The following is an 18,770-nucleotide window of genomic DNA, read 5'->3' on the forward strand; positions in this document are numbered from 1 at the left end:
CAGAGAAGTTTCTGAAAAATTCAAAACTGAGAACAGTTTATAAATACAATGAACGTACTGGACAGTTGCTTTCCCAAGTTTTGGCACGAAAATAAAAATCCAGTGATTCAACAATCCGGTAATAGACGTTAGCTGGGTCCGAATCGTCTTCAAGTAGTTCTGCATAGAACTTGAGAAATTCTTCTTTTAAACCATTCTCTTCACATTCTGAAAGAAACGATTAAATTATATAATAAATAAATTTCCGTAATATGACTCACTGAATTCCACAATTTCTGTGTTCTCTCTATACTTCTTCATCCTTCCTGCCCGAGCTTCAGCAATACGCTTCTCTCTATAATTTAGTGGTTTCTTCTTGGCATCTGTGCCGTCAGATGATCCACAAGGAGCTGCTGATGAGGTGGAACTAGAAGAGGATCGAGGACAGTCACCTAGAACATGGGTAAGTTGGACAGGAACCTCGAACCATCAGACAAAAAATATACTACGCTTTATTCAAAAATATCCCGAGACAATGACATGCATGTACATGCCAGACTTGCATAAAGCTTTCACACGTCTTGCAATAGGGGAGGGGCGGAGAGGGCATGACTCGGCTACATGATTTAATATCTCACCGTAAAGCCTTGCTGCTATTGGTCTTGGTGTTCCTGTTTCTCCATCATCTGTCATCGTCCCTCTGTCCAGAATAGACGATGATGATTCTCCGACGTGGCTTGATGAGCTGGACGAGCTAGGTCCATCCTCGAGCAATTCGTCCATGTCTGGAAACACGTGATGAATTGCAATGTTTATACGGGATTTGTTTTGAGCACCAATGACATTTTGTTCTGACAGAACTATTTCGAACAAAGAAACAATTTATGCGCGTCGAAAAAATCGAAGACGGAAAAGACCGCAAAGTGGTAACAGGTGAATGAAAAATATCGAAACGAGAGAAAGGAGTGGCGACACGGTGATATTAAGACTGATAACACGTTGACGACCAGGAGAATGAGAATGGAGAAAAGAGACGAAAAGAGTAAGAGACAGTAGATTGAGAATAGGTTGGCACTATGCCAGGCAACGAAAAGAGGTTCGTTGGAAGTGTGAAAACCTGTTCTATATGTAGTCGTGTATTGATACATTTCTAAAAGTACAAATCGCGAATGACTACTGCAACAGAAACAATTGAAAATGTCAATAGCGTTTTCTCTTATGAAAAAGATTTAAGCTTCCATGGAATTCGATTAAGTGCTTGAAATTCTGATCAGCAAGACAAGACGAAACACCTTATTGTTTAACTCAAACTTAAAAAATCTACTTTCACTTCCCGTTCAAATGATTCAAAACTAATGGTCATTTTCAAATAGAAAATGAATGTCATGCATTTATTTCGTTATCAGCATTAAACTTCCTGACAGATAAGAATTTCAAAAAGAAACGTATCAGGATGCTTGGTTTGAAATTTACAAAAAGAACGCCGGGAAAACAATATTTAAACCGATTGTCAATCACAGGATACCAAAACACTGGTTTCAAGCTACAATTTAATTATTCGAGTAACTTTTTATCAATTAAGAAACAAATCAATTACAAAAAATCAACGCTCAAGAATTAGGTTCTTGGGTGTAGTTGAGACGCATTTTAAGACGAAGAACAATATCTATGCAATGCTTTCTAAAATTCTTATTAATTTCTGAATCGATTCAATAAATTGTTACAACTTACCCTTATCATGTTTCCTGGCGTAAATTTATCTGCTAATTCGGTAGATCAACTTTTTTTTCACAGTGAATAATCGAATACGACACGGTATACGCGCGAACGTGTGATTCTACGAATAGGGTGTTGGTGTATATGAACACTATGCAACCTGTCTGCCGTAGCAAAGAGGGAGTGATCGAAGAACTGTGAAAAGTGAGGCATAAAGGCTGTAGAAGAGAGTGTGAAGGTACAAAAAGAAGGCAGAAAGAAAAAGGTACTGCGCAAACGAAAGACAGTAGATAGAGAATACGAGAAATTGGAGAATGTCAATAGGTAAATGGTAGAAGAAGGAAGAACTCAAACAGAACACTCTCTCCCGCGGGGTGTACTCTGCCAGCAATTGTACAGTATCATTGTCGGAGACGGAAAATACATTTGGATCAAATGTAAATATAATCAGAACACTGAGATATTGTCGAAATAAAAAAGTGATACCCGGTGTTTGCGGACTTAGTGGAAAAATTATTAAAATTAGCACTAAGTCCGCAAACACCGGTATCACTTTTTTTATTTCGACAATATATAGATAGAAAGAACATTGAATCAGAGAGCGTGTTTTGAATTATTTAAAATTTCTAGGATTGTATTTCAGTGCTACAACAGAAACTGAGAGCACTGTCGATTGATTATTTTTGCTCACTGAGTTTTCAAAATTTCAAAAATACAACGAAATTCATGTTATATTTTATCAACAAGAATCTATTGAAATAAGGCGGAGAAAATATCTGAACCCAGTGAAGCATTCTATTCTGTTCGGAAACGGAAGAAAAGTATAACAAAAATTGATTACTGAATGCCATAAATCGAAAAAACAAAATAGTACTGAAGAGGAAAAGAAGTGTGAAAAAGGAAACAGATAGACGACTAAAATGGCGAAAAATAGGCAGCAAATTAATTGAAGTCGCACTATATCAAGGTCGTTAAAGAAAGGTCAGAATAAAGAAAAAGAAAACGAGATGACTTTTTTTGTGATAAGAGAATTTGAGAAAAAGGCGATTTTGATTAATAAAAAAAGCAACTCACTTGCTCTAGCACTTGTCGATGGCTTCGAGTTTTTATTCCTCCTTTTTGTAACCTGAAATATAAAGATAAAATTACATTGCTTTAAAACTAGGCAGAGTATCTAGACTAAAATATTTATTACCTCGTTGAGAATAATTTTTCTGACAGAATCGAATGGAATATCTTCTCGTGGCAGTTTAACCGGACTGACAGTTGAGAGCATTTCGAAAGCGACATCTTCAAATGTTTTTGTTTCATGATGATGCTCCGTTTTTTGATGGTCCCTCATTTTTAGTGGCTTTGTTAAGATTTAGTGATTAGAAGAGCATTCATCCGTTAGTTTCTGAAAAATTTAAAATTTGCGCAAATTAGAAGTTGCTTAGCTGCGGAATCTCGTCAAGATTTCGATTGTAGATAAGAGTGAAATTGACAAATAGGTGGTTCCTTGGGAAGAGCGATGATTTCGGGTAGAAATGAATGGTGAACATAGATTGTTATATTTAAACATGAAACGTGGAATTATGATAATAAAGTATTCTGAGAACAACCAGAGTTGATGAGGGATATTGAGTTTTTTTTTCAGAACTCATTACTGCTCAAAATCACTAATTAATTACAAAAATGCATACATTTCCTCACAACAGCTTGTTCTTTAATTTTTGATTTAAAAATATCAAACTTCCGTGTCTAGATTAACTCCGAACAGAACAGAAACGTTTCGGATCAAAGTCCAATAACAACTGATAAACTATAAATTATATCAGAATAGAATTCATAACCGAAAATATATATAATGCTTTTGGCGTCGTCGTCGTCGTCTGTGTCGTCTGAAGATGCAGAGAAAGAGAGAAGCGTGGAGGAGTGAGAAGGAAAGGAGCGGTGGTGGTGAAGGGTGTAGAAACCTTAGAGATTGGTCAAAAGCCTAGAGACCCAGAGAACCAGAGATAGGCCGCACCCAGTTGGTGCCGGTCACCTCAGTAAAGGGGAAGAATAGAAGAGATGGAGAGGAAGAGAGAGGAATGGACACACGGAATGAAAATAGCCACGGCAATGTGTGTTGTTGGAGAACGCGAGGCAAAATAGAGTAAACGGGACGAGATGGGACCAATGTCGGGTCACAATAACCTTCAGGACAACAATCGGAAGAGCAAAGTTTAGGAAAGTCGTTTTGAAAGGGATTTTGAAGATCAACATATTTGTACCATAAGCCTTTGACTTTCAGTAATCATTTCGGCAGAGGCACTTTCAAATAACTTTCAAAAATTATGAAATAACTTTAAAGAATTACCGAAATGTATTACTTTTGCTTCCTTAAACCCGATTTGTTAGATCTACCCTTTCGATATGGGTACATGACTGCGCCATGAAAATATAGAAAAATTATAATACTAGAGGAAAATTTGAAAGAAATGACAAAATCGTGATTCACTGGTCGAATGAAGCAGATTAGGTTCTAATACATGGTGTGCCCAATTTTCATTTACGAATGGAAGCAGGGGGTGTCCCAACACAACCTATGCTACAACCAACCAGCTGGCATTTACGGACCGAACCTCATAGAAACGGAAATTGGCTTCCAGTATAAAACCTATAGATAAAGCTTTCGCTGCGGGATTGAAATAACAGGAAATACGATCAGAAGAAGTAAGCGACTCTGTAACGACGTGAAACTGAAAAAGAAACTAGACAGGAAAAAACTTCCAACGGCGCATTCAATGTATGTAAAGAGTATAAAAGAAACCAATGCAGCAACGACCGCGTCTAGCAGGTACATATAACTATATGCGTTGTTCAACCAATTCGCCCTCTTTCTCTCTATTCATCTCTTCACTTTTCCGTTCATTTGTTCGCCTCTTTTCCTCTTATTCAGATGTATGACGAGCGGTCATCTCGGAGAACGACCTCGATTTCGAATCTTCCTTTGACGCATACGTCTCCTCAATTCACTTGATTCCTAGCTTCTTTCATTTTTTTCATTCCCGCCGTTTTTCCTATTCAAATCGAACAAAAACGGCTGACGACATGGGAATGGGGAGCGCCTGCTTGATTCATCACTTGTCAATGGCAATATTTATTCCCATTCTACTTATGAATGTCAGTTATTTATTACATAACTTTGTATGAGCACGCATTATGAATCCTGAAACGAAATTCGGAAATCGTGTTTTCAATTTCTGCATTTGCAAGCCAGCTGTCTCGAAGCCGGCGAGGATATGTTAAACAGCCGTCTGGAGACAAAGTAGACGCAGACATAAAGAGTGAATGGGACTTGGCAAAACGCCAAGTCTGCGAGTGGCATTGTTGACCCACTAATTATGGCGTAAATAAGGGCAAAGAGATCGAAATTTGAGGCCAGGTGACATTACCAAGCGGGAATGGAAAACGGATGGAAATCGAGTATATTTTTCGGTGTAAATTAGGGACTAGACTTATTTGCAACAGCATGAATAGAGCATAATTCACTAATTGTGTGGGAAAATACGTTGCCGAGAGAGAAAAACAAAAATATATGAAGTCTCCTGTATTTGCAACACAACTGTTCCAAAACAAAATTGAATTAATTTCTGGAAATAAAGTTTTAAAAATTCCCAGGGCTAAAAGCAAATAGGAGCAGAAAGATTTAAAATAAGCACAGAATAAACCAAAAATGTGTCTTTGGTGGAAAATGAATTGCAGACGTTATCCGAGAGGAGTCCACGAAGAAAAAATGCGGGCGCATGATTATACGAGAAGTTGCGGACATACATGCGCCTACAGTAATCTACAGTAATCTCAAACGTGCGAATGAAATAAAAACAAATTGCGTTGCATTGCAACAGTGGAAATCAACTAACTTTTGAAGAAAATGTGAAAAAAAAACAGAAAAACACTCCATGTTTCCTGAAAAACTGAATACACCACGAATAAAATAATCAACACTTATTTTTATGTTTACTCTTGAATCGTCATCATTGCTGTATTAATCTGAATATCCCGAGTAAATTGAGTTTACAAATCATCTTGCTCTTCAATTTTCCCCAGTTTGCAACAAATTTGGATGTTTCATGTTTGACAAGCGGCGCGGCGCCTAATCAGTGATTATTTGGCTTGAAAAGAGAAAAGAGAAAAAGAGTAAGAGAGGAATAATTTCTCTTATCACTGATTTTGTCCCGTAAATTGAAAGAAAGAGCACGAAAGAGTTGCCATTCTCTTCAAAATCACTGATAGAAGTTGTTATCACCACTACCAAATGGACAGTTTCGATTTTTCTACTAAATTTCTCCTAATTCGTCCAACTTTTCGTTTGGTTTTCTCTCCCACTCATTTTCAGAAAATCAAGAAGAATCTTCCTTCGAAGTCAGTAAAAATTTCTGAGCACAGAAGCCTCTCTCGTATCCCTGTTGTTTGTCTGAATCTTACGTCAATTACAGTAGCGAGCATAAGTGAGTACCCCTAGGTACTTTTATGTGTAACTCAGCTGAATCATGTCCTTTTTGCCTAAACTTTTTTTTGAAAGGAAGCCAAAATATTCAGCAATACGAATATATGTTTTTTGAAAAACTTCCATCACTGATTTTTTCGATAATCGATTTTTCCTGATCTTGATTTGAAAATCCGAAAAAAAACTTTTTATTTTTCTCTTGGAGTTATTGAGTTTTTGATGTCAAAATGATGGAACATGTTCAATTAAACAAAAAATTATGTTGAATTGGCTTTTCAACTCCTGAGCATCGTGCTAGAGCTCCAGAAGTCAAAAGTAGTACATTTGAAAAAATCTTCATAACTCCTCAAAAAAGGCTTCAAATTAGCCGAAACATGCACCAAAAGACGTGTCTTGAGTTTTTCTACAAACCAACATCAAAAAATTACAGTTTAAGAAAAAATAGTTTTTCTAATTTTTTCACTAACAATTTTTTTTAATTCCTATTTTTCTCAATTTCTGGTATTTTGTGACTACAACATGAACAAGGAACACATAAATGTGTTTTATTATGTGTGATAAAGCATCTTGCATGCAGTATTTGAAAGTTATGTTTGTTTTTCATCCAGAAAATACCAGAAATTGAGAAAAAATAGGAATAAAAAAAAATTTTAGTGAAAAAATTTGAAAAATTATTTTTTCTTAAACTGTAATTTTTTGATGCTGGTTTGTAGAAAAACTCAAGACACGTTTTTTGGTGCATGTTTCGGCTAATTTGAAGCTTTTTTTGAGGAGTTATGAAGATTTTTTCGAATGCACTACTTTTGACTTCTGGAGCTCTAGCACGATGCTCAGGAGTTGAGAAGCCAATTCAACATAATTTTTTGTTTATTTGAACATGTTCCATCATTTTGACATCAAAAACTCAATAACTCCAAGAGAAAAATAAAAAGTTTTTTTTCGGATTTTCAAATCAAGATCAGGAAAAATCGATTATCGAAAAAATCAGTGATGGAAGTTTTTCAAAAAACGTATATTCGTATTGCTGAATATTTTGGCTTCCTTTCAAAAAAAGTTTAGGCAAAACGGACATGATTCAGCTGAGATACACATAAAAGTACCTAGGGGTACTCACTTATGCTCGCTACTGTAAACCCTAATCAACATCGTATCTTTTCAATTTCAGAAGAATGACATCTTCTCTTTACACGGGTGGTCAAGCCCTTTTCATCTGTCTTGCATTCATTGGTTTAGATCTTTTAGTCAATATTTTCGGTCTCGCTTGGAATGGAAAAGTTTGTAAAATTGTCAGAATATCTAGATTTAGTTTTTAATTTTCAGTACTTCACATTTGCCAATATAGCGCATTGGTTTGATTTGGAGAATTATAGTTTCTTGAAAAATCCGGTGGATTTCTTGGTATGTTTCATTTTTCCTTATCCCTTCCTCTAAGCTCCTTTTCCTCTAGGCTGTTGCTTTGATTCGTGACAGTATTCTTCTTGGTGGAGCAGTTTCAGCATGGGCTTCTCCTTCTGGATTCTCACAAGTTGCTGAAAATGTCAAGTGAGAATTTCTATAGTTCTCGTGAAAAGATTATTCAAATATGTGTTCAGAAATGTTGTCTTTGCTGCAATGCTCTTGATTGTTGCATTTGCTCCATCGAAACTTCTTGCATTCTATGAAGATGATAATATCCGATTGGCAGTTGGAGACTGGATTTTGATGATTTGGTGCATTTTTGCTTCACTTCTTCTTCAAGGAATCTGGACTTCAGTTCTCACTCATGTCACTGAAGTTGCTGCTGGAACTGGAGACTCTCTTCTTTTCGGAGATGCTGAACTTGAAGAAAGACTTCGCCAAGAAGAAGCTGAAAAGGCAGCTGAACAAAGAGAGACTTTCCAATTACTGTACAGACTTCTTGGATACATGGGAAGACAATGGAAATACTACGGAATGGCCTTCTTCTTCCTGTTCTGTTACTCCCTCAGTAAGTTTCAAACTAAAAAAGGCAAAATCTTTTTTTAATGCCATCATACTTTCTTGTCATCATGATTAATCAAGAGTAGCAAATAAACCTAAATCATGTGGCGTGAAGAGTTGAACTCGAGCACAGCGGTGCGGCTGCCAACTGTCAAGCGAAAACGCTAGCCACTGCGCTACGAGTGTAACAGCAGCAAGAGGCAAAAGAGGGTAGTTATGAACGCGGGGTGCGTGCGAAGGAAAGTGATCGATGTATGTGTGTAGAGATAATGGTTTGGGGAGAATTTAGAAAAAATGAAATTAAGGGCTGAAATTACTTCAGGTCGAGTCTTCATTCCTTTTTATACTGGAGAAGTTGTCACTGCAGTATTCGGAGATCAAGCTTCATATGAGAGACTTCACAGAACAGTTCTCATCATGGGTCTTCTCTCTTTGGCATCGTATGTTTTTAAAATAGATTCACACTTTATTTCCCTTATTTTAGAACGGTTTTCGGTGGTCTTCGTGGAGGTTCTTTCACATATGCTCACGCTACAATTGATCGTCAAATTCGTAATGATTTATTCCGCTCTGTTGTGAAACAAGAAATCGGATTTTTCGACATGAACAAGACTGGTGAGAATATATGAAGGAAAAAAGAGAGAAACTTAAAGATATTTTCAGGAGAAATTTGTTCCCGATTGTCAGCTGATTGTCAGACAATGTCAAATACATTGTCTCTTTACATGAATGTACTTACAAGGTGAGATTATTGTTTCAAAAACCGTCTTCATTCTGAGAAAACCAAACTAAACATAGGAAATTGTATTGCCTGAAGAAAAGAAAAAAGTTACAAAACCAATATTTCAGAAACTTGACGATGCTCTTCGGTTCACTCATTTTCATGTTCACCCTTTCGTGGAAACTGTCCATGATTACTCTTATCAATATTCCAATTATCTTCTTGGTCAACAAAATTTTCGGAGTTTGGTATGATGTAAGTTTTTACTTTCTAAACGGGGTTTCGAAAATAGATTTGTCTCAAAAATATCATGGAAGGGACGGGGCTCCCAACGGAATGAGTTAAGTTTATGACCGCGTGGCTCGTCAGACGGTCGAGCTTTTGTTGCACTGGGCATTGAGACATAGGATAGAACCCATCAGAGTACAACTGACTGATATGAAAATTTAGAGAATAGATTTTTATGCATGCGTTTTTCTGAAAAATAAGCTTCAGATTTCAAAAGTGCTTTTTCAATATTTTTAATTTCAGATGCTTTCTGAAGAGACTCAAAACTCAGTTGCAAAGGCTAATGACGTGGCAGAAGAGGTTCTTTCATCGATCCGAACTGTCAAATCGTTCGCTTGTGAAAACTATGAATCGAGCAGGTTGCTGAAACACCGTAATCGTATCTTTTAATATTCATAACTTTTTTAGATTCATGACATTCCTAAATGTCACTTTGAAAATCGCCACTCGCAAAGTGTTTGTCGTTATTGGATTGATCTGGTCTAATGAAGTGGGTCTACAGTACTTCAGTGCTACAGTAATCTGATGATTTTCAGCTTCTTCAAATGGGAATTCTCACGATTGTATTGTGGTATGGAGGACATTTAGTCATTGACAATAAAGTGGAATCTGGACTTTTAGTATCATTTCTTTTGTATCAATTCCAACTTGGAGAAAATTTGAGAGTTGGTGTTTGAAAAACTTTGTTCCTGTTTGATTTTTGTACTTCAGGAGCTCGGAGAAGTGTGGAATGGATTGATGCAAGCAGTCGGAGCATCTCGTAAAGTTTTTGAATTCATTGATAGACCACCACGTGTTGAGAATACTGGAACTTATGCTCCGGATGCAATGACAGGAAAAATTGAGTTCCGTCACGTGGCATTCAGTTATCCAATTCGTCCAGACCTTCCAATTATGGAAGATTTGACATTCACTGTTGAGCCAGGAGAGGTTGTCGCATTGGTTGGACCATCTGGAGGTGGAAAATCATCTTGTATTGCAATGTTGGAACATTTCTATGAGCCAACGAGTGGAGAAGTATTGATTGATGGAGTTCCAGTCAGGTAAGCAAAGAAAATTTGGTGTAAAATGTGTATATTTATTCGAAATTTCAGAGAGTATGATCACAAATACTTGCACACAAAAGTGGCTCTTGTCGGACAGGAACCAGTACTCTATGCTCGATCAGTTTCTGAAAACATCGGATATGGACTGGATAAATACGATGATGATATGGTTCAGAAGGTTAGAAATTGCTCCAAAAATGACTCCGAATGATACGATTTACAGTCTGCTAAACTCGCAAATGCACATACTTTCATTATGAATGATACAACTGATGGATATAATACTAATGTTGGAGAGAAAGGAAGTCAAATGTCGGGTAAAGAGAATAAAATGAAATTTTGTTTAGTTCTGACTTATTCGATAATTTCGACTTTCAGGAGGACAGAAACAAAGAATCGCAATTGCCCGTGCTCTTGTCCGTCAACCAGTTGTTCTTCTTTTAGATGAAGCAACTTCTGCCCTGGATGCTGAATCTGAACATACTGTTTGTTTTTTCTTCCTATTTTAAATTCTATTTTTTTTTCAGGTCCAAGAGGCAATTTCAAAGAATTTGAAAGGAAAAACTGTCATTTTGATTGCTCACAGACTTTCTACTGTTGAGAATGCGGATAAAATTGTCGTAATTAATAAGGTAGTGTCTACTTTTTTATAGAGTTACTGCTCTGCTTCAGAGAGTAGCATATGAAAAAAAAAAACATTTCAAATTTCAGGGAAAAGTTGAACAACTTGGAAATCACAAGACTCTAATGGAACAAGAAGGACTTTACAAACAGTTGGTACAACGTCAAATGATGAGTGGAGAAGACGGTTTAGACGATGAAATTGAGGAGATTGAGCCAGTTCGTGAAGGAGGATCCGGAAGAAGCACAAGAGCTGGAGCACGCCGAATCAGAAGTCCATCACAATCTGTCAGTCAATCATTCTTGGGTACTTCATTTGCTAGTAGCTATCTATAAATCATTGTTTAGTATTTGTTTATTTAGATTTTAAGAGAAAAACAACGATTCGAATAACTTGATCTTTTTTATCTGTTGAGTATAAAATTTCCTAATTTTTTGTTTCTTGAACCTGTACGTTCTAAAAATTTCTTTTTACTAATGAATGATTCTCGAGAAGGGATGATGTTGGACAAAGAAATATCAGTACCACTCTCCACTGGAGCTCTTTTGGATGTATTCTTCATGATTCTAACTCTGTCGGATACTCTGATTTTCTCCGTTTTTTGCAGTCCAGATGGAACAAGTTCGTGAAACTCGTTTCAAAAACATTCATTTTGACGTGTTTCAAAAACCCAATTGATAAATCTCGCACAAAAAAAAATCACGATACCCTATTTTCTGTTTATAAAAGAAAGATGAAAGGGAAGCATAATCAGTTTTCAATTTGAGGAAGGAGGGAACATTGAAATTGATATCGATAAACTGATTAGGAAAATTGTGAGTTTCCCACTTCCCCCGCAGTTGTCGTAACAATGTTTTAGATCAATGAGCCAAACACGTACTCATGAACAAACTCTTGCAAAAGAACCGTGGTATCATGGACTGTTGCCACGTGAAGATATGAAAGTATTACTCACCCAAAAAGGAGATTTTCTCGTTCGATTCACTGATCCGAAAGTTGGAGAATCCAGAAAGTTTGTTCTCTCCGTCTATGTTGGAGTGGCTGACGATGTGAGTTGCCAGATAAATCTGACAGCCTAATCAATTATCTTCTTTCAGATTCGTCATTACGTTATCAGAGAAATGGAAAACAAATTCGCTGTAGATATCAAATGGTTCGCAACGATTCCAGATCTTCTCAACTATCATCATCGTACCAAGGAACCAGTTGCTACTGGAGTAAGATAATTAGAACTCGCATTCAATTACGTATTTTATTACAGAGTGTCGAATCAGTTCTCATTCGTCCAATCGGTCGTGAACCTTGGGAAAAACAACATTCGGATGTGACTTTGTTGAAGAAATTGGGTGAAGGAGCATTCGGAGAAGTACAATTAGGAGAGATCCGTATTGGAAATACTGTCAAGAAGGCGGCTATTAAACTTGCAAAGTTGGAATCTCTGACAAAAGAACAAATCAAAGAAATAATGCACGAGGCTAGATTGATGAGAAAATTCAAACATCCAAATGTGGTAACTTTTTATGGAGTGGCAGCTGGACAGGAGCCATTAATGGTTATTATGGAATTAGTAAGCAGTGCGGTCAGAATTACACTCAATCTTCTATTACTTCTAGGCTGAGAACGGAGCACTCGATTCATACTTGAAGAAGAACACGGGCGCGTTATCAATGTCCAAGAAGAACGATATGGTTTTTCAAGCAGCTCTTGGCTTGGAATACCTTCATTCTCTTCAAATCATTCATCGAGATATTGCATCCAGAAACTGTCTTTATGGAGGTGGACAAGTGAAAATATCAGATTTCGGAATGTCGAGAGAAGGATCCAGTTATCGATTGAATCCTTATAAAAAGTGAGGACAGAGGAGAGAGATTACAGTAATCCATCTTCTCTCTTTCAGAGTTCCCATCAGATGGTTGGCTCCAGAAGTTCCACGTACTGGTTTCTATACTCCGAAAACTGATGTTTTTGCCTATGGGATCATGTGTTGGGAGGTGTATCATGACGGAACAGAACCATATCCAGGCATGAAAGTGGCTGAAGTGTTGCCACGTGTACAGGACGGATATCGGATGCCATTTGAAGGTGGGGTCGCTGCAGCAGTTGTGAAGTATATTACAGTGAGTAAAGAAGGAATATCATGACACTCAAGAATATGTTATCTTACAGGAGCGTATCTGTGCTGGTATTGAAAACGAGCGTGTCACAATGTCGGATGTTGTTCGCGAGCTGCCAAATGTTGATGGATTTGAACAAGCTCCTGGATCTAATAGTTACTTTGAGCTCCCGAACAAAATCCGTAAAGAAGATCTTCAAACTTCAAAACAGTCTCCTCTTGTCAACATTCTTCCTCATCCATCTCAACCAGTTTCTGCTCCATTTGCAGCTACAAACCAAGTTGTTAATGTGCTCCAGGCTCCACCCACATTTCTTGATCGTCCTCCAGAGAAACAACCGGAGAAGATGATGCAACAGAAGAAGTCACTTTCGAACAGTACAGAGGAAGGAAAGTGAGTTTGAATGCCCAAAACACAATTAACATTTCAAATATTCAGCAAAAAGTCGAAAACTCCAATTCGTACTCGTATGACAAGTTTCCAAAACTATCGAACTACTACGCAGACTCCTAACAAAAGTCAATCGGTGTCGATAGCACAGAATGCGAAAGCTGTAAGAAAACTTAAATTTCTTTTCAAATAATCAGAATATTTTAAGAAAAAGAAAAATAAGCAGTCGTCGTCATCTTCTGTCGATGGCCCTCCGCCAACTGGATTCTCTGTTCTCAGTATCTTCCAGAAGAAGAAAACAAATGTAGATAAGAGTGATGCGAAGAAGGTTGAGGAATAGAAGACTCCATTCACTTCTGAACTGTTTAGTCTTGTTTTAGAATGAAACATTTAGTATATATAAACATGCGGCTGCACTCGAATATCTTTAGAAATGTGTAATCCGGGAACCCTCTGCTCCAACTCCTATACAGTGCAAACTCGTTGTCCAAAAAATCATGCACTTTTTTAGCTACTTTCCAGAGGTTTTGTAGAGATTGAAAGACAAAAATCAATTCCGGGAAAGATGAAAATACAGATCGTGCCCACAACGACATCTACTGTGTGAAAAATTCTGGCATTGAGGTCACCTGTTTGAATCACGGCAAGGTTAGAGACTGTTGTATTCGTAACCAGGAGCTAATCTCTGGAATGTTGAGAAAATTTGGAAATAATATTTTGGAAATTCTACAACAATCGAGGTAAAATATTTATAACTTTTGGAATATGTGTAATACAAGGAGAATCTGCTCCAACTCCTATAGAGTGTAATCAGAAAATACATGGTTCGATTGATTCGTCTATAATTTATTCAATGTTGACCCCTTTATTCATGTCTTGCAGTTTCATTTCTTTGTTTCTTAAACCTGATCGAACCAAAAAAGACTTGAAAAGAAAGAGAATGGTTAATTATGAAACGGTCGGACACTAATTCCATTTAAATATGTTTCTGTATGTTTCCAAATGTATAATTAAGGAATTGACACAAAAAGTGAACAGTGTGCTAATCGAATTCGCATTCTCTACACTCTTCTGAATACGAAAGAAGGTCGAATTGGATATGAAGACGAAGAAGAAAAAGTGATTGGGGTTTAGGTTTACAATGAGATAAAGAAAAAAGATAGATTGACCCGGAACGACATGAAATAAGGTTTTGTAGGATATGGGTACTTTTAAATAGATCAGAAAATTACTCAATTTCTTCAGAAGATTTTGAAAAAGTGAGAATTGATTATTCAAAATGAAACAATGAAGAGCTGATCGCTTATTCTCGCATCAGTTCTTTTTGTAGCTCCCCGAGCTGCTCTATTCCCCACATTTTCATTCAATTTTTCGTGTCACACACTTGTCATAAATCCCCCAATTACATATTCTTTTTTCGTTTTGGCTCCCCTTCAAATCGTCAGAAAAGATCCTCGATTTGAGGGGAACGAAAAGATAATTGATAGGTTCGAAAGGGTTTTCATCTTCTCTTTTCGTTTGTTCAATTGGATGGAAATAATGATGAGAGAGGGAGTGAAATGAAGGATTTATTCCAATTTTCAACATGAAAAAAACATGGTTTTCGTGGGAAAGAAATAAAGCTTTTTGTGATGTAAAATATGGGAAATTTCAAAAAAAAAAAGATTTCCAATCGATGACTGATGATGATTGTGGGATGGGCGATGGTGGGATGGCACTAAAAAGAAGAAATACTAAAGGAAAGAAATACTGTGAGAAAAGGAAATAATAAATTGAGAATGAAGAAAAGTTTGAGAATTTAATTAGGAAGTTGTCGACTTTTTATCCTCCTCGTCATCTTCGTCATTTGACATTGGGGCATTTGCATCTGAAAGATATCAGTTGAAATTGAGTTGAAATTTAATAGAAATTATATAGTTACAGTGCCTTCTTGAAAAATATGCTAAGTGTTTTACATTCTCAAAACAGGAGATAGAGATGAAACATTTTTGTACCTGACTCATTTGAGAAGATTATTTTCAAAGCTTTCAAACCCCGGATATCTCACCTGATCCTTCTAGTCGGACTCTTTTGTGTTTGGTCCTCCGGTTCTGGAACCACACTTTCACCTGAAAATAAATAATTCTATAAATCTTGATTCGAATTGCTCTAAACCAAATTGCTCCTATTCTCAAACTATCTATTTACCCCCCGTGTCTATTGTACTTGCTTCTTCTTGCTCTTTCTTCTTTTGTGCTAACATTGAGACGGTGTCGAATAATAGTACTCGACCCTCCCGTCCCCCCCAATACATCCGCCGGAGTCACCACCTACAACAGGATTAGCAAAGAGCGATCCAATTGGTGTGCTAAGTAAGCGATCAAATAAAATGAACATGGTATAGAAGAAGACTGTATTTGTATCGATGTATGTGTACAAAGAGACAAGGATGACACGCTTTTGTGAAATTGGTGAGAAGGAGAAAGAACGATCTGTGTTTAATGATGGGCTCCGTGTTGGGACAAGAATTGTGTGAAGCACTTTTTGAGTGGTCGGATTAAAAGTTAGACTACGGTAGGAGGTTCAAATTGTTGCAGAACTGGGTAAACAGATCGTTTACAGAATTCAATTGATTCATCGAGGGGGTGCAGATTTCAGAGTTTCAAAGGGAGTGAAAGTGTGGAAAAATGATACCGTAATACTGGTTAGAATAACAGACCCTGCTAGTAATGTTTTGAACTTCTCATTCTAATTTCAGAAGACCTTCTCATACGAAATGTCTCACCCAAGCCGTGCTCCTTACCTGTGTTTCTGTGAGACTCAATTTCGATGCCAACTGTTTTCTTTCATTCCCAACAACATAATGATTTCCTTCGAACGCTTTTTCCAGTTGTACCAGTTGATGTGCACTAAATGCTGTCCGAATTCGTTTGTTTTTTCGGAGAGGTTGAAGGAATAAACCGGCTGTTACGTCGCCTGAAACAATCATCATACTAGAAGATCTTAATCACAGATTTGCCTGCATTTCCAAGACAAAAAATTAAAATAACTAACCAAACTGCGAGGCCGTTGTACTCTGCAGCAATTCCAACCATGGATGTTGCCATACACTTCCATTTAGATTCTGATCTCCAGATGATCCAGCTCCGATTCCAGATATAAATGGATTGGAACAAGCCATTTGAACGTGAGGAAGAAGTACATCAAAATAGGAAAGTGTCTGTGTCAACGGTTCGTTTTTCCCTGACTTTTCCATTTCTTCTTCTTCGTCGTCTTCGTCAAAGGGTCGCTGCAAAATAGAAACTCTGTTGATTGATATTTCATGTGAAATCTGTTTTCAACTTAATTTTTATTATTGTTTTATTGAAGCTCCATAACCAAGCCCTTGTTAACTATTGTTTAGTTTCATCTTATTGTCCTTCATGTCACTTTTTAAAGGTAATCATCTCCTAAGGATCATATAAATTGAGTATAAAAGTTATATGATAAGAGGATAAATTATTTTAGTTAGAGGATAAAATTCCGACACAAACATTCAAGGTGATAAGAAAGGATATTCAAATGTTCTTGTCTTTAAACTACCGTATCCTCAGAAAATGTTTAACTTAATTCAAGAAGTCGAAGATAAATCGCGCTTAAACATCAATTAACAAAAAGCGCACAAAGGTTGTTTCTGATTGGTTTACTATCCATTTCCATTTCTCTTTTCACTAGGAACCATAAATCTCAATTTTATAAGGTACAATCTTATACTACCAGCATTCCTTTATTCTAACTTCATTGTCATGATACTGTAGTTATCTCAAATCATTCTGATTTATACTCGGCTGTGTTTGATGTTCTTTTTCATGATCCTTTAATCGTATTTTAAATAAATAAATAAGAACAAAAACATCGGTACAACGTTAATGTTTTTATTTTAACTATTCAGAAAAAGTATCTACAGGTCTCAAAACAATAAAAACTTCAAGCTATCTCACCTTTTTTAGGTTGTTCTGCTCCTCCACATCAGCGTCTTCTGATTCTTTTTCACTATCCACCAGCCGTTCCACTGAGAATTTCAGCGTCATATTCAACTTTTCAGATTGAGAATAATAAGTTAAATGAAAATAGGTTTAACTAAATGAGAACCTATTTCTTTCATCTTCAGACTCCTCCCACTTTTCCGCGAGAGTGAGACGACAATAGAAAGTGGGCGGAGTCACGGCGTTTAATTGGGTACCGTAGTCGAAGAAGCTCAAGAAGAGATTAGAAGAAATGAAGAGATTTAGAGAAAGAGAGAAGGATTCTTTTTGAATGAACGATAGAAAAGAATAGATTTCTTAGTGGGGTCTATTTTTGATAGGGGGTTTAGGAAACTGGCTCTGAACGGAACACATGCTGTCCATAGTTTGGAAACCTTTTAGCAATCTGAACATGTCCTTATGTTTTTTCCCCACACTCAACTAATTCATAAAGTAGACACTTTAATAGCGGGAATACCTAAAAATGGCTGAACCCACCAAAATTATAATTCCAAGATGCCGTCTTGATACGAATCGTCTGACGGACATTGCTATTTTAAAAAAATGTTGATGAACAATGCCTTCCCTTCGTGATTGATTCGAAGTTTGTTCGCGTGTTTGATTCGAAGATTTTTCAAAACGTTCGATTGAAAATATTCAGTCAATTATTTCGCACTGCTCCATTTGAATAATATTCTTTTTTTTAAATAGAATTCCTGTATTTCGATAAGTTTCAGTGGGTGTAAAATCAGTTTGCTGTATGACTCCGGAACTTGAACCTAAAAAAATAACTTCATTTCGTCTCCTATACTTGAATCTAAAAACAGAAAACCTCAATTTTCCAGTAGAAAAACAAAATCATCGTCTCATTTTCATGTGTACACATACTCGTTTCTCATCGAATGATGATTCCCGAATTAGCGATGACCGTGGATTGAAAATGTATCCGAAATATGTACAAAGCGGGAGAACAATCTCGGGTTACATCTTTTTACCTCCGAAAAGCGGACATAAACGGGGGATAAAGAGATGAGAATAAGTAGGAAAATGGAGGGTACAAAAGGTACATTATGTCAGTAATAGAGTAATGAGCAACTCGAGCAATTGCTGAGCATGGAGCAACTCGGGAAGAGAAAAGAAGGGGATGACATTGAAGATCGGGTGGGTGCATGACAAGAGAACATGAAAATCTTCTGAAACTCAGTTAACTGAAAATAGCTGTATTGAGTATATGTCAATCAATTTGGATTCATTGCTAATAGAAATTATCTCTTTCCATTTTTTTTTCACTTTAACCTACAGTAACCAGCGATGCGCAGAACAAATTGCTCAATTTCAATGCCATATGCATCACGAAAAGGATCCATTTTCCCTTTCTTTTCCAACAAAAAGAGACATAATTACAAGGTTTATCCAAACATGAAATGTGTTTTTTCGATGTCGTTTACTATAATTTGACGACGTCAAAAATTGGGATG

The 18,770-nt window shown here is 36.8% G+C and overlaps 3 protein-coding genes across 3 annotated transcripts; 2 read left to right on the forward strand and 1 right to left on the reverse strand.

Moving 5' to 3' along the window:
• Positions 1-7,338: 7,338 nt before the first annotated feature.
• Positions 7,339-11,140, forward strand: GCK72_001996 (uncharacterized protein; the record flags this gene model as incomplete). Its single annotated transcript, XM_003114728.2, has 17 exons — positions 7,339-7,443; positions 7,490-7,567; positions 7,617-7,711; positions 7,762-8,135; positions 8,451-8,568; positions 8,613-8,743; positions 8,792-8,870; positions 8,978-9,104; positions 9,381-9,496; positions 9,546-9,627; positions 9,674-9,802; positions 9,849-10,180; positions 10,232-10,361; positions 10,407-10,500; positions 10,562-10,668; positions 10,711-10,815; positions 10,895-11,140. The coding sequence occupies 17 exons, from the start codon at positions 7,339-7,341 to the stop codon at positions 11,138-11,140; spliced, it is 2,448 nt and encodes an 815-aa protein (XP_003114776.1).
• A 528-nt stretch (positions 11,141-11,668) lies between these two features.
• GCK72_001997 (uncharacterized protein) lies at positions 11,669-13,649 on the forward strand (the record flags this gene model as incomplete). The annotated part of the gene is made up of 8 exons (XM_053723218.1): positions 11,669-11,854; positions 11,903-12,022; positions 12,067-12,372; positions 12,419-12,654; positions 12,703-12,922; positions 12,972-13,312; positions 13,358-13,472; positions 13,518-13,649. The coding sequence occupies 8 exons, from the start codon at positions 11,669-11,671 to the stop codon at positions 13,647-13,649; spliced, it is 1,656 nt and encodes a 551-aa protein (XP_053591863.1).
• Positions 13,650-15,111: 1,462 nt separating this feature from the next.
• Positions 15,112-17,358, reverse strand: GCK72_001998 (uncharacterized protein; the record flags this gene model as incomplete). Its single annotated transcript, XM_003114737.2, has 5 exons — positions 15,112-15,176; positions 15,357-15,417; positions 16,092-16,264; positions 16,343-16,577; positions 17,269-17,358. 5 exons carry the CDS (start codon positions 17,356-17,358, stop codon positions 15,112-15,114), a joined length of 624 nt encoding a protein of 207 aa, XP_003114785.1.
• Between the last annotated feature and the right edge of the window lie 1,412 nt (positions 17,359-18,770).

This window comes from Caenorhabditis remanei, chromosome I, assembly GCF_010183535.1.
Source record: "Caenorhabditis remanei strain PX506 chromosome I, whole genome shotgun sequence".
In the NCBI taxonomy this organism is placed as follows: domain Eukaryota; kingdom Metazoa; phylum Nematoda; class Chromadorea; order Rhabditida; family Rhabditidae; genus Caenorhabditis; species Caenorhabditis remanei.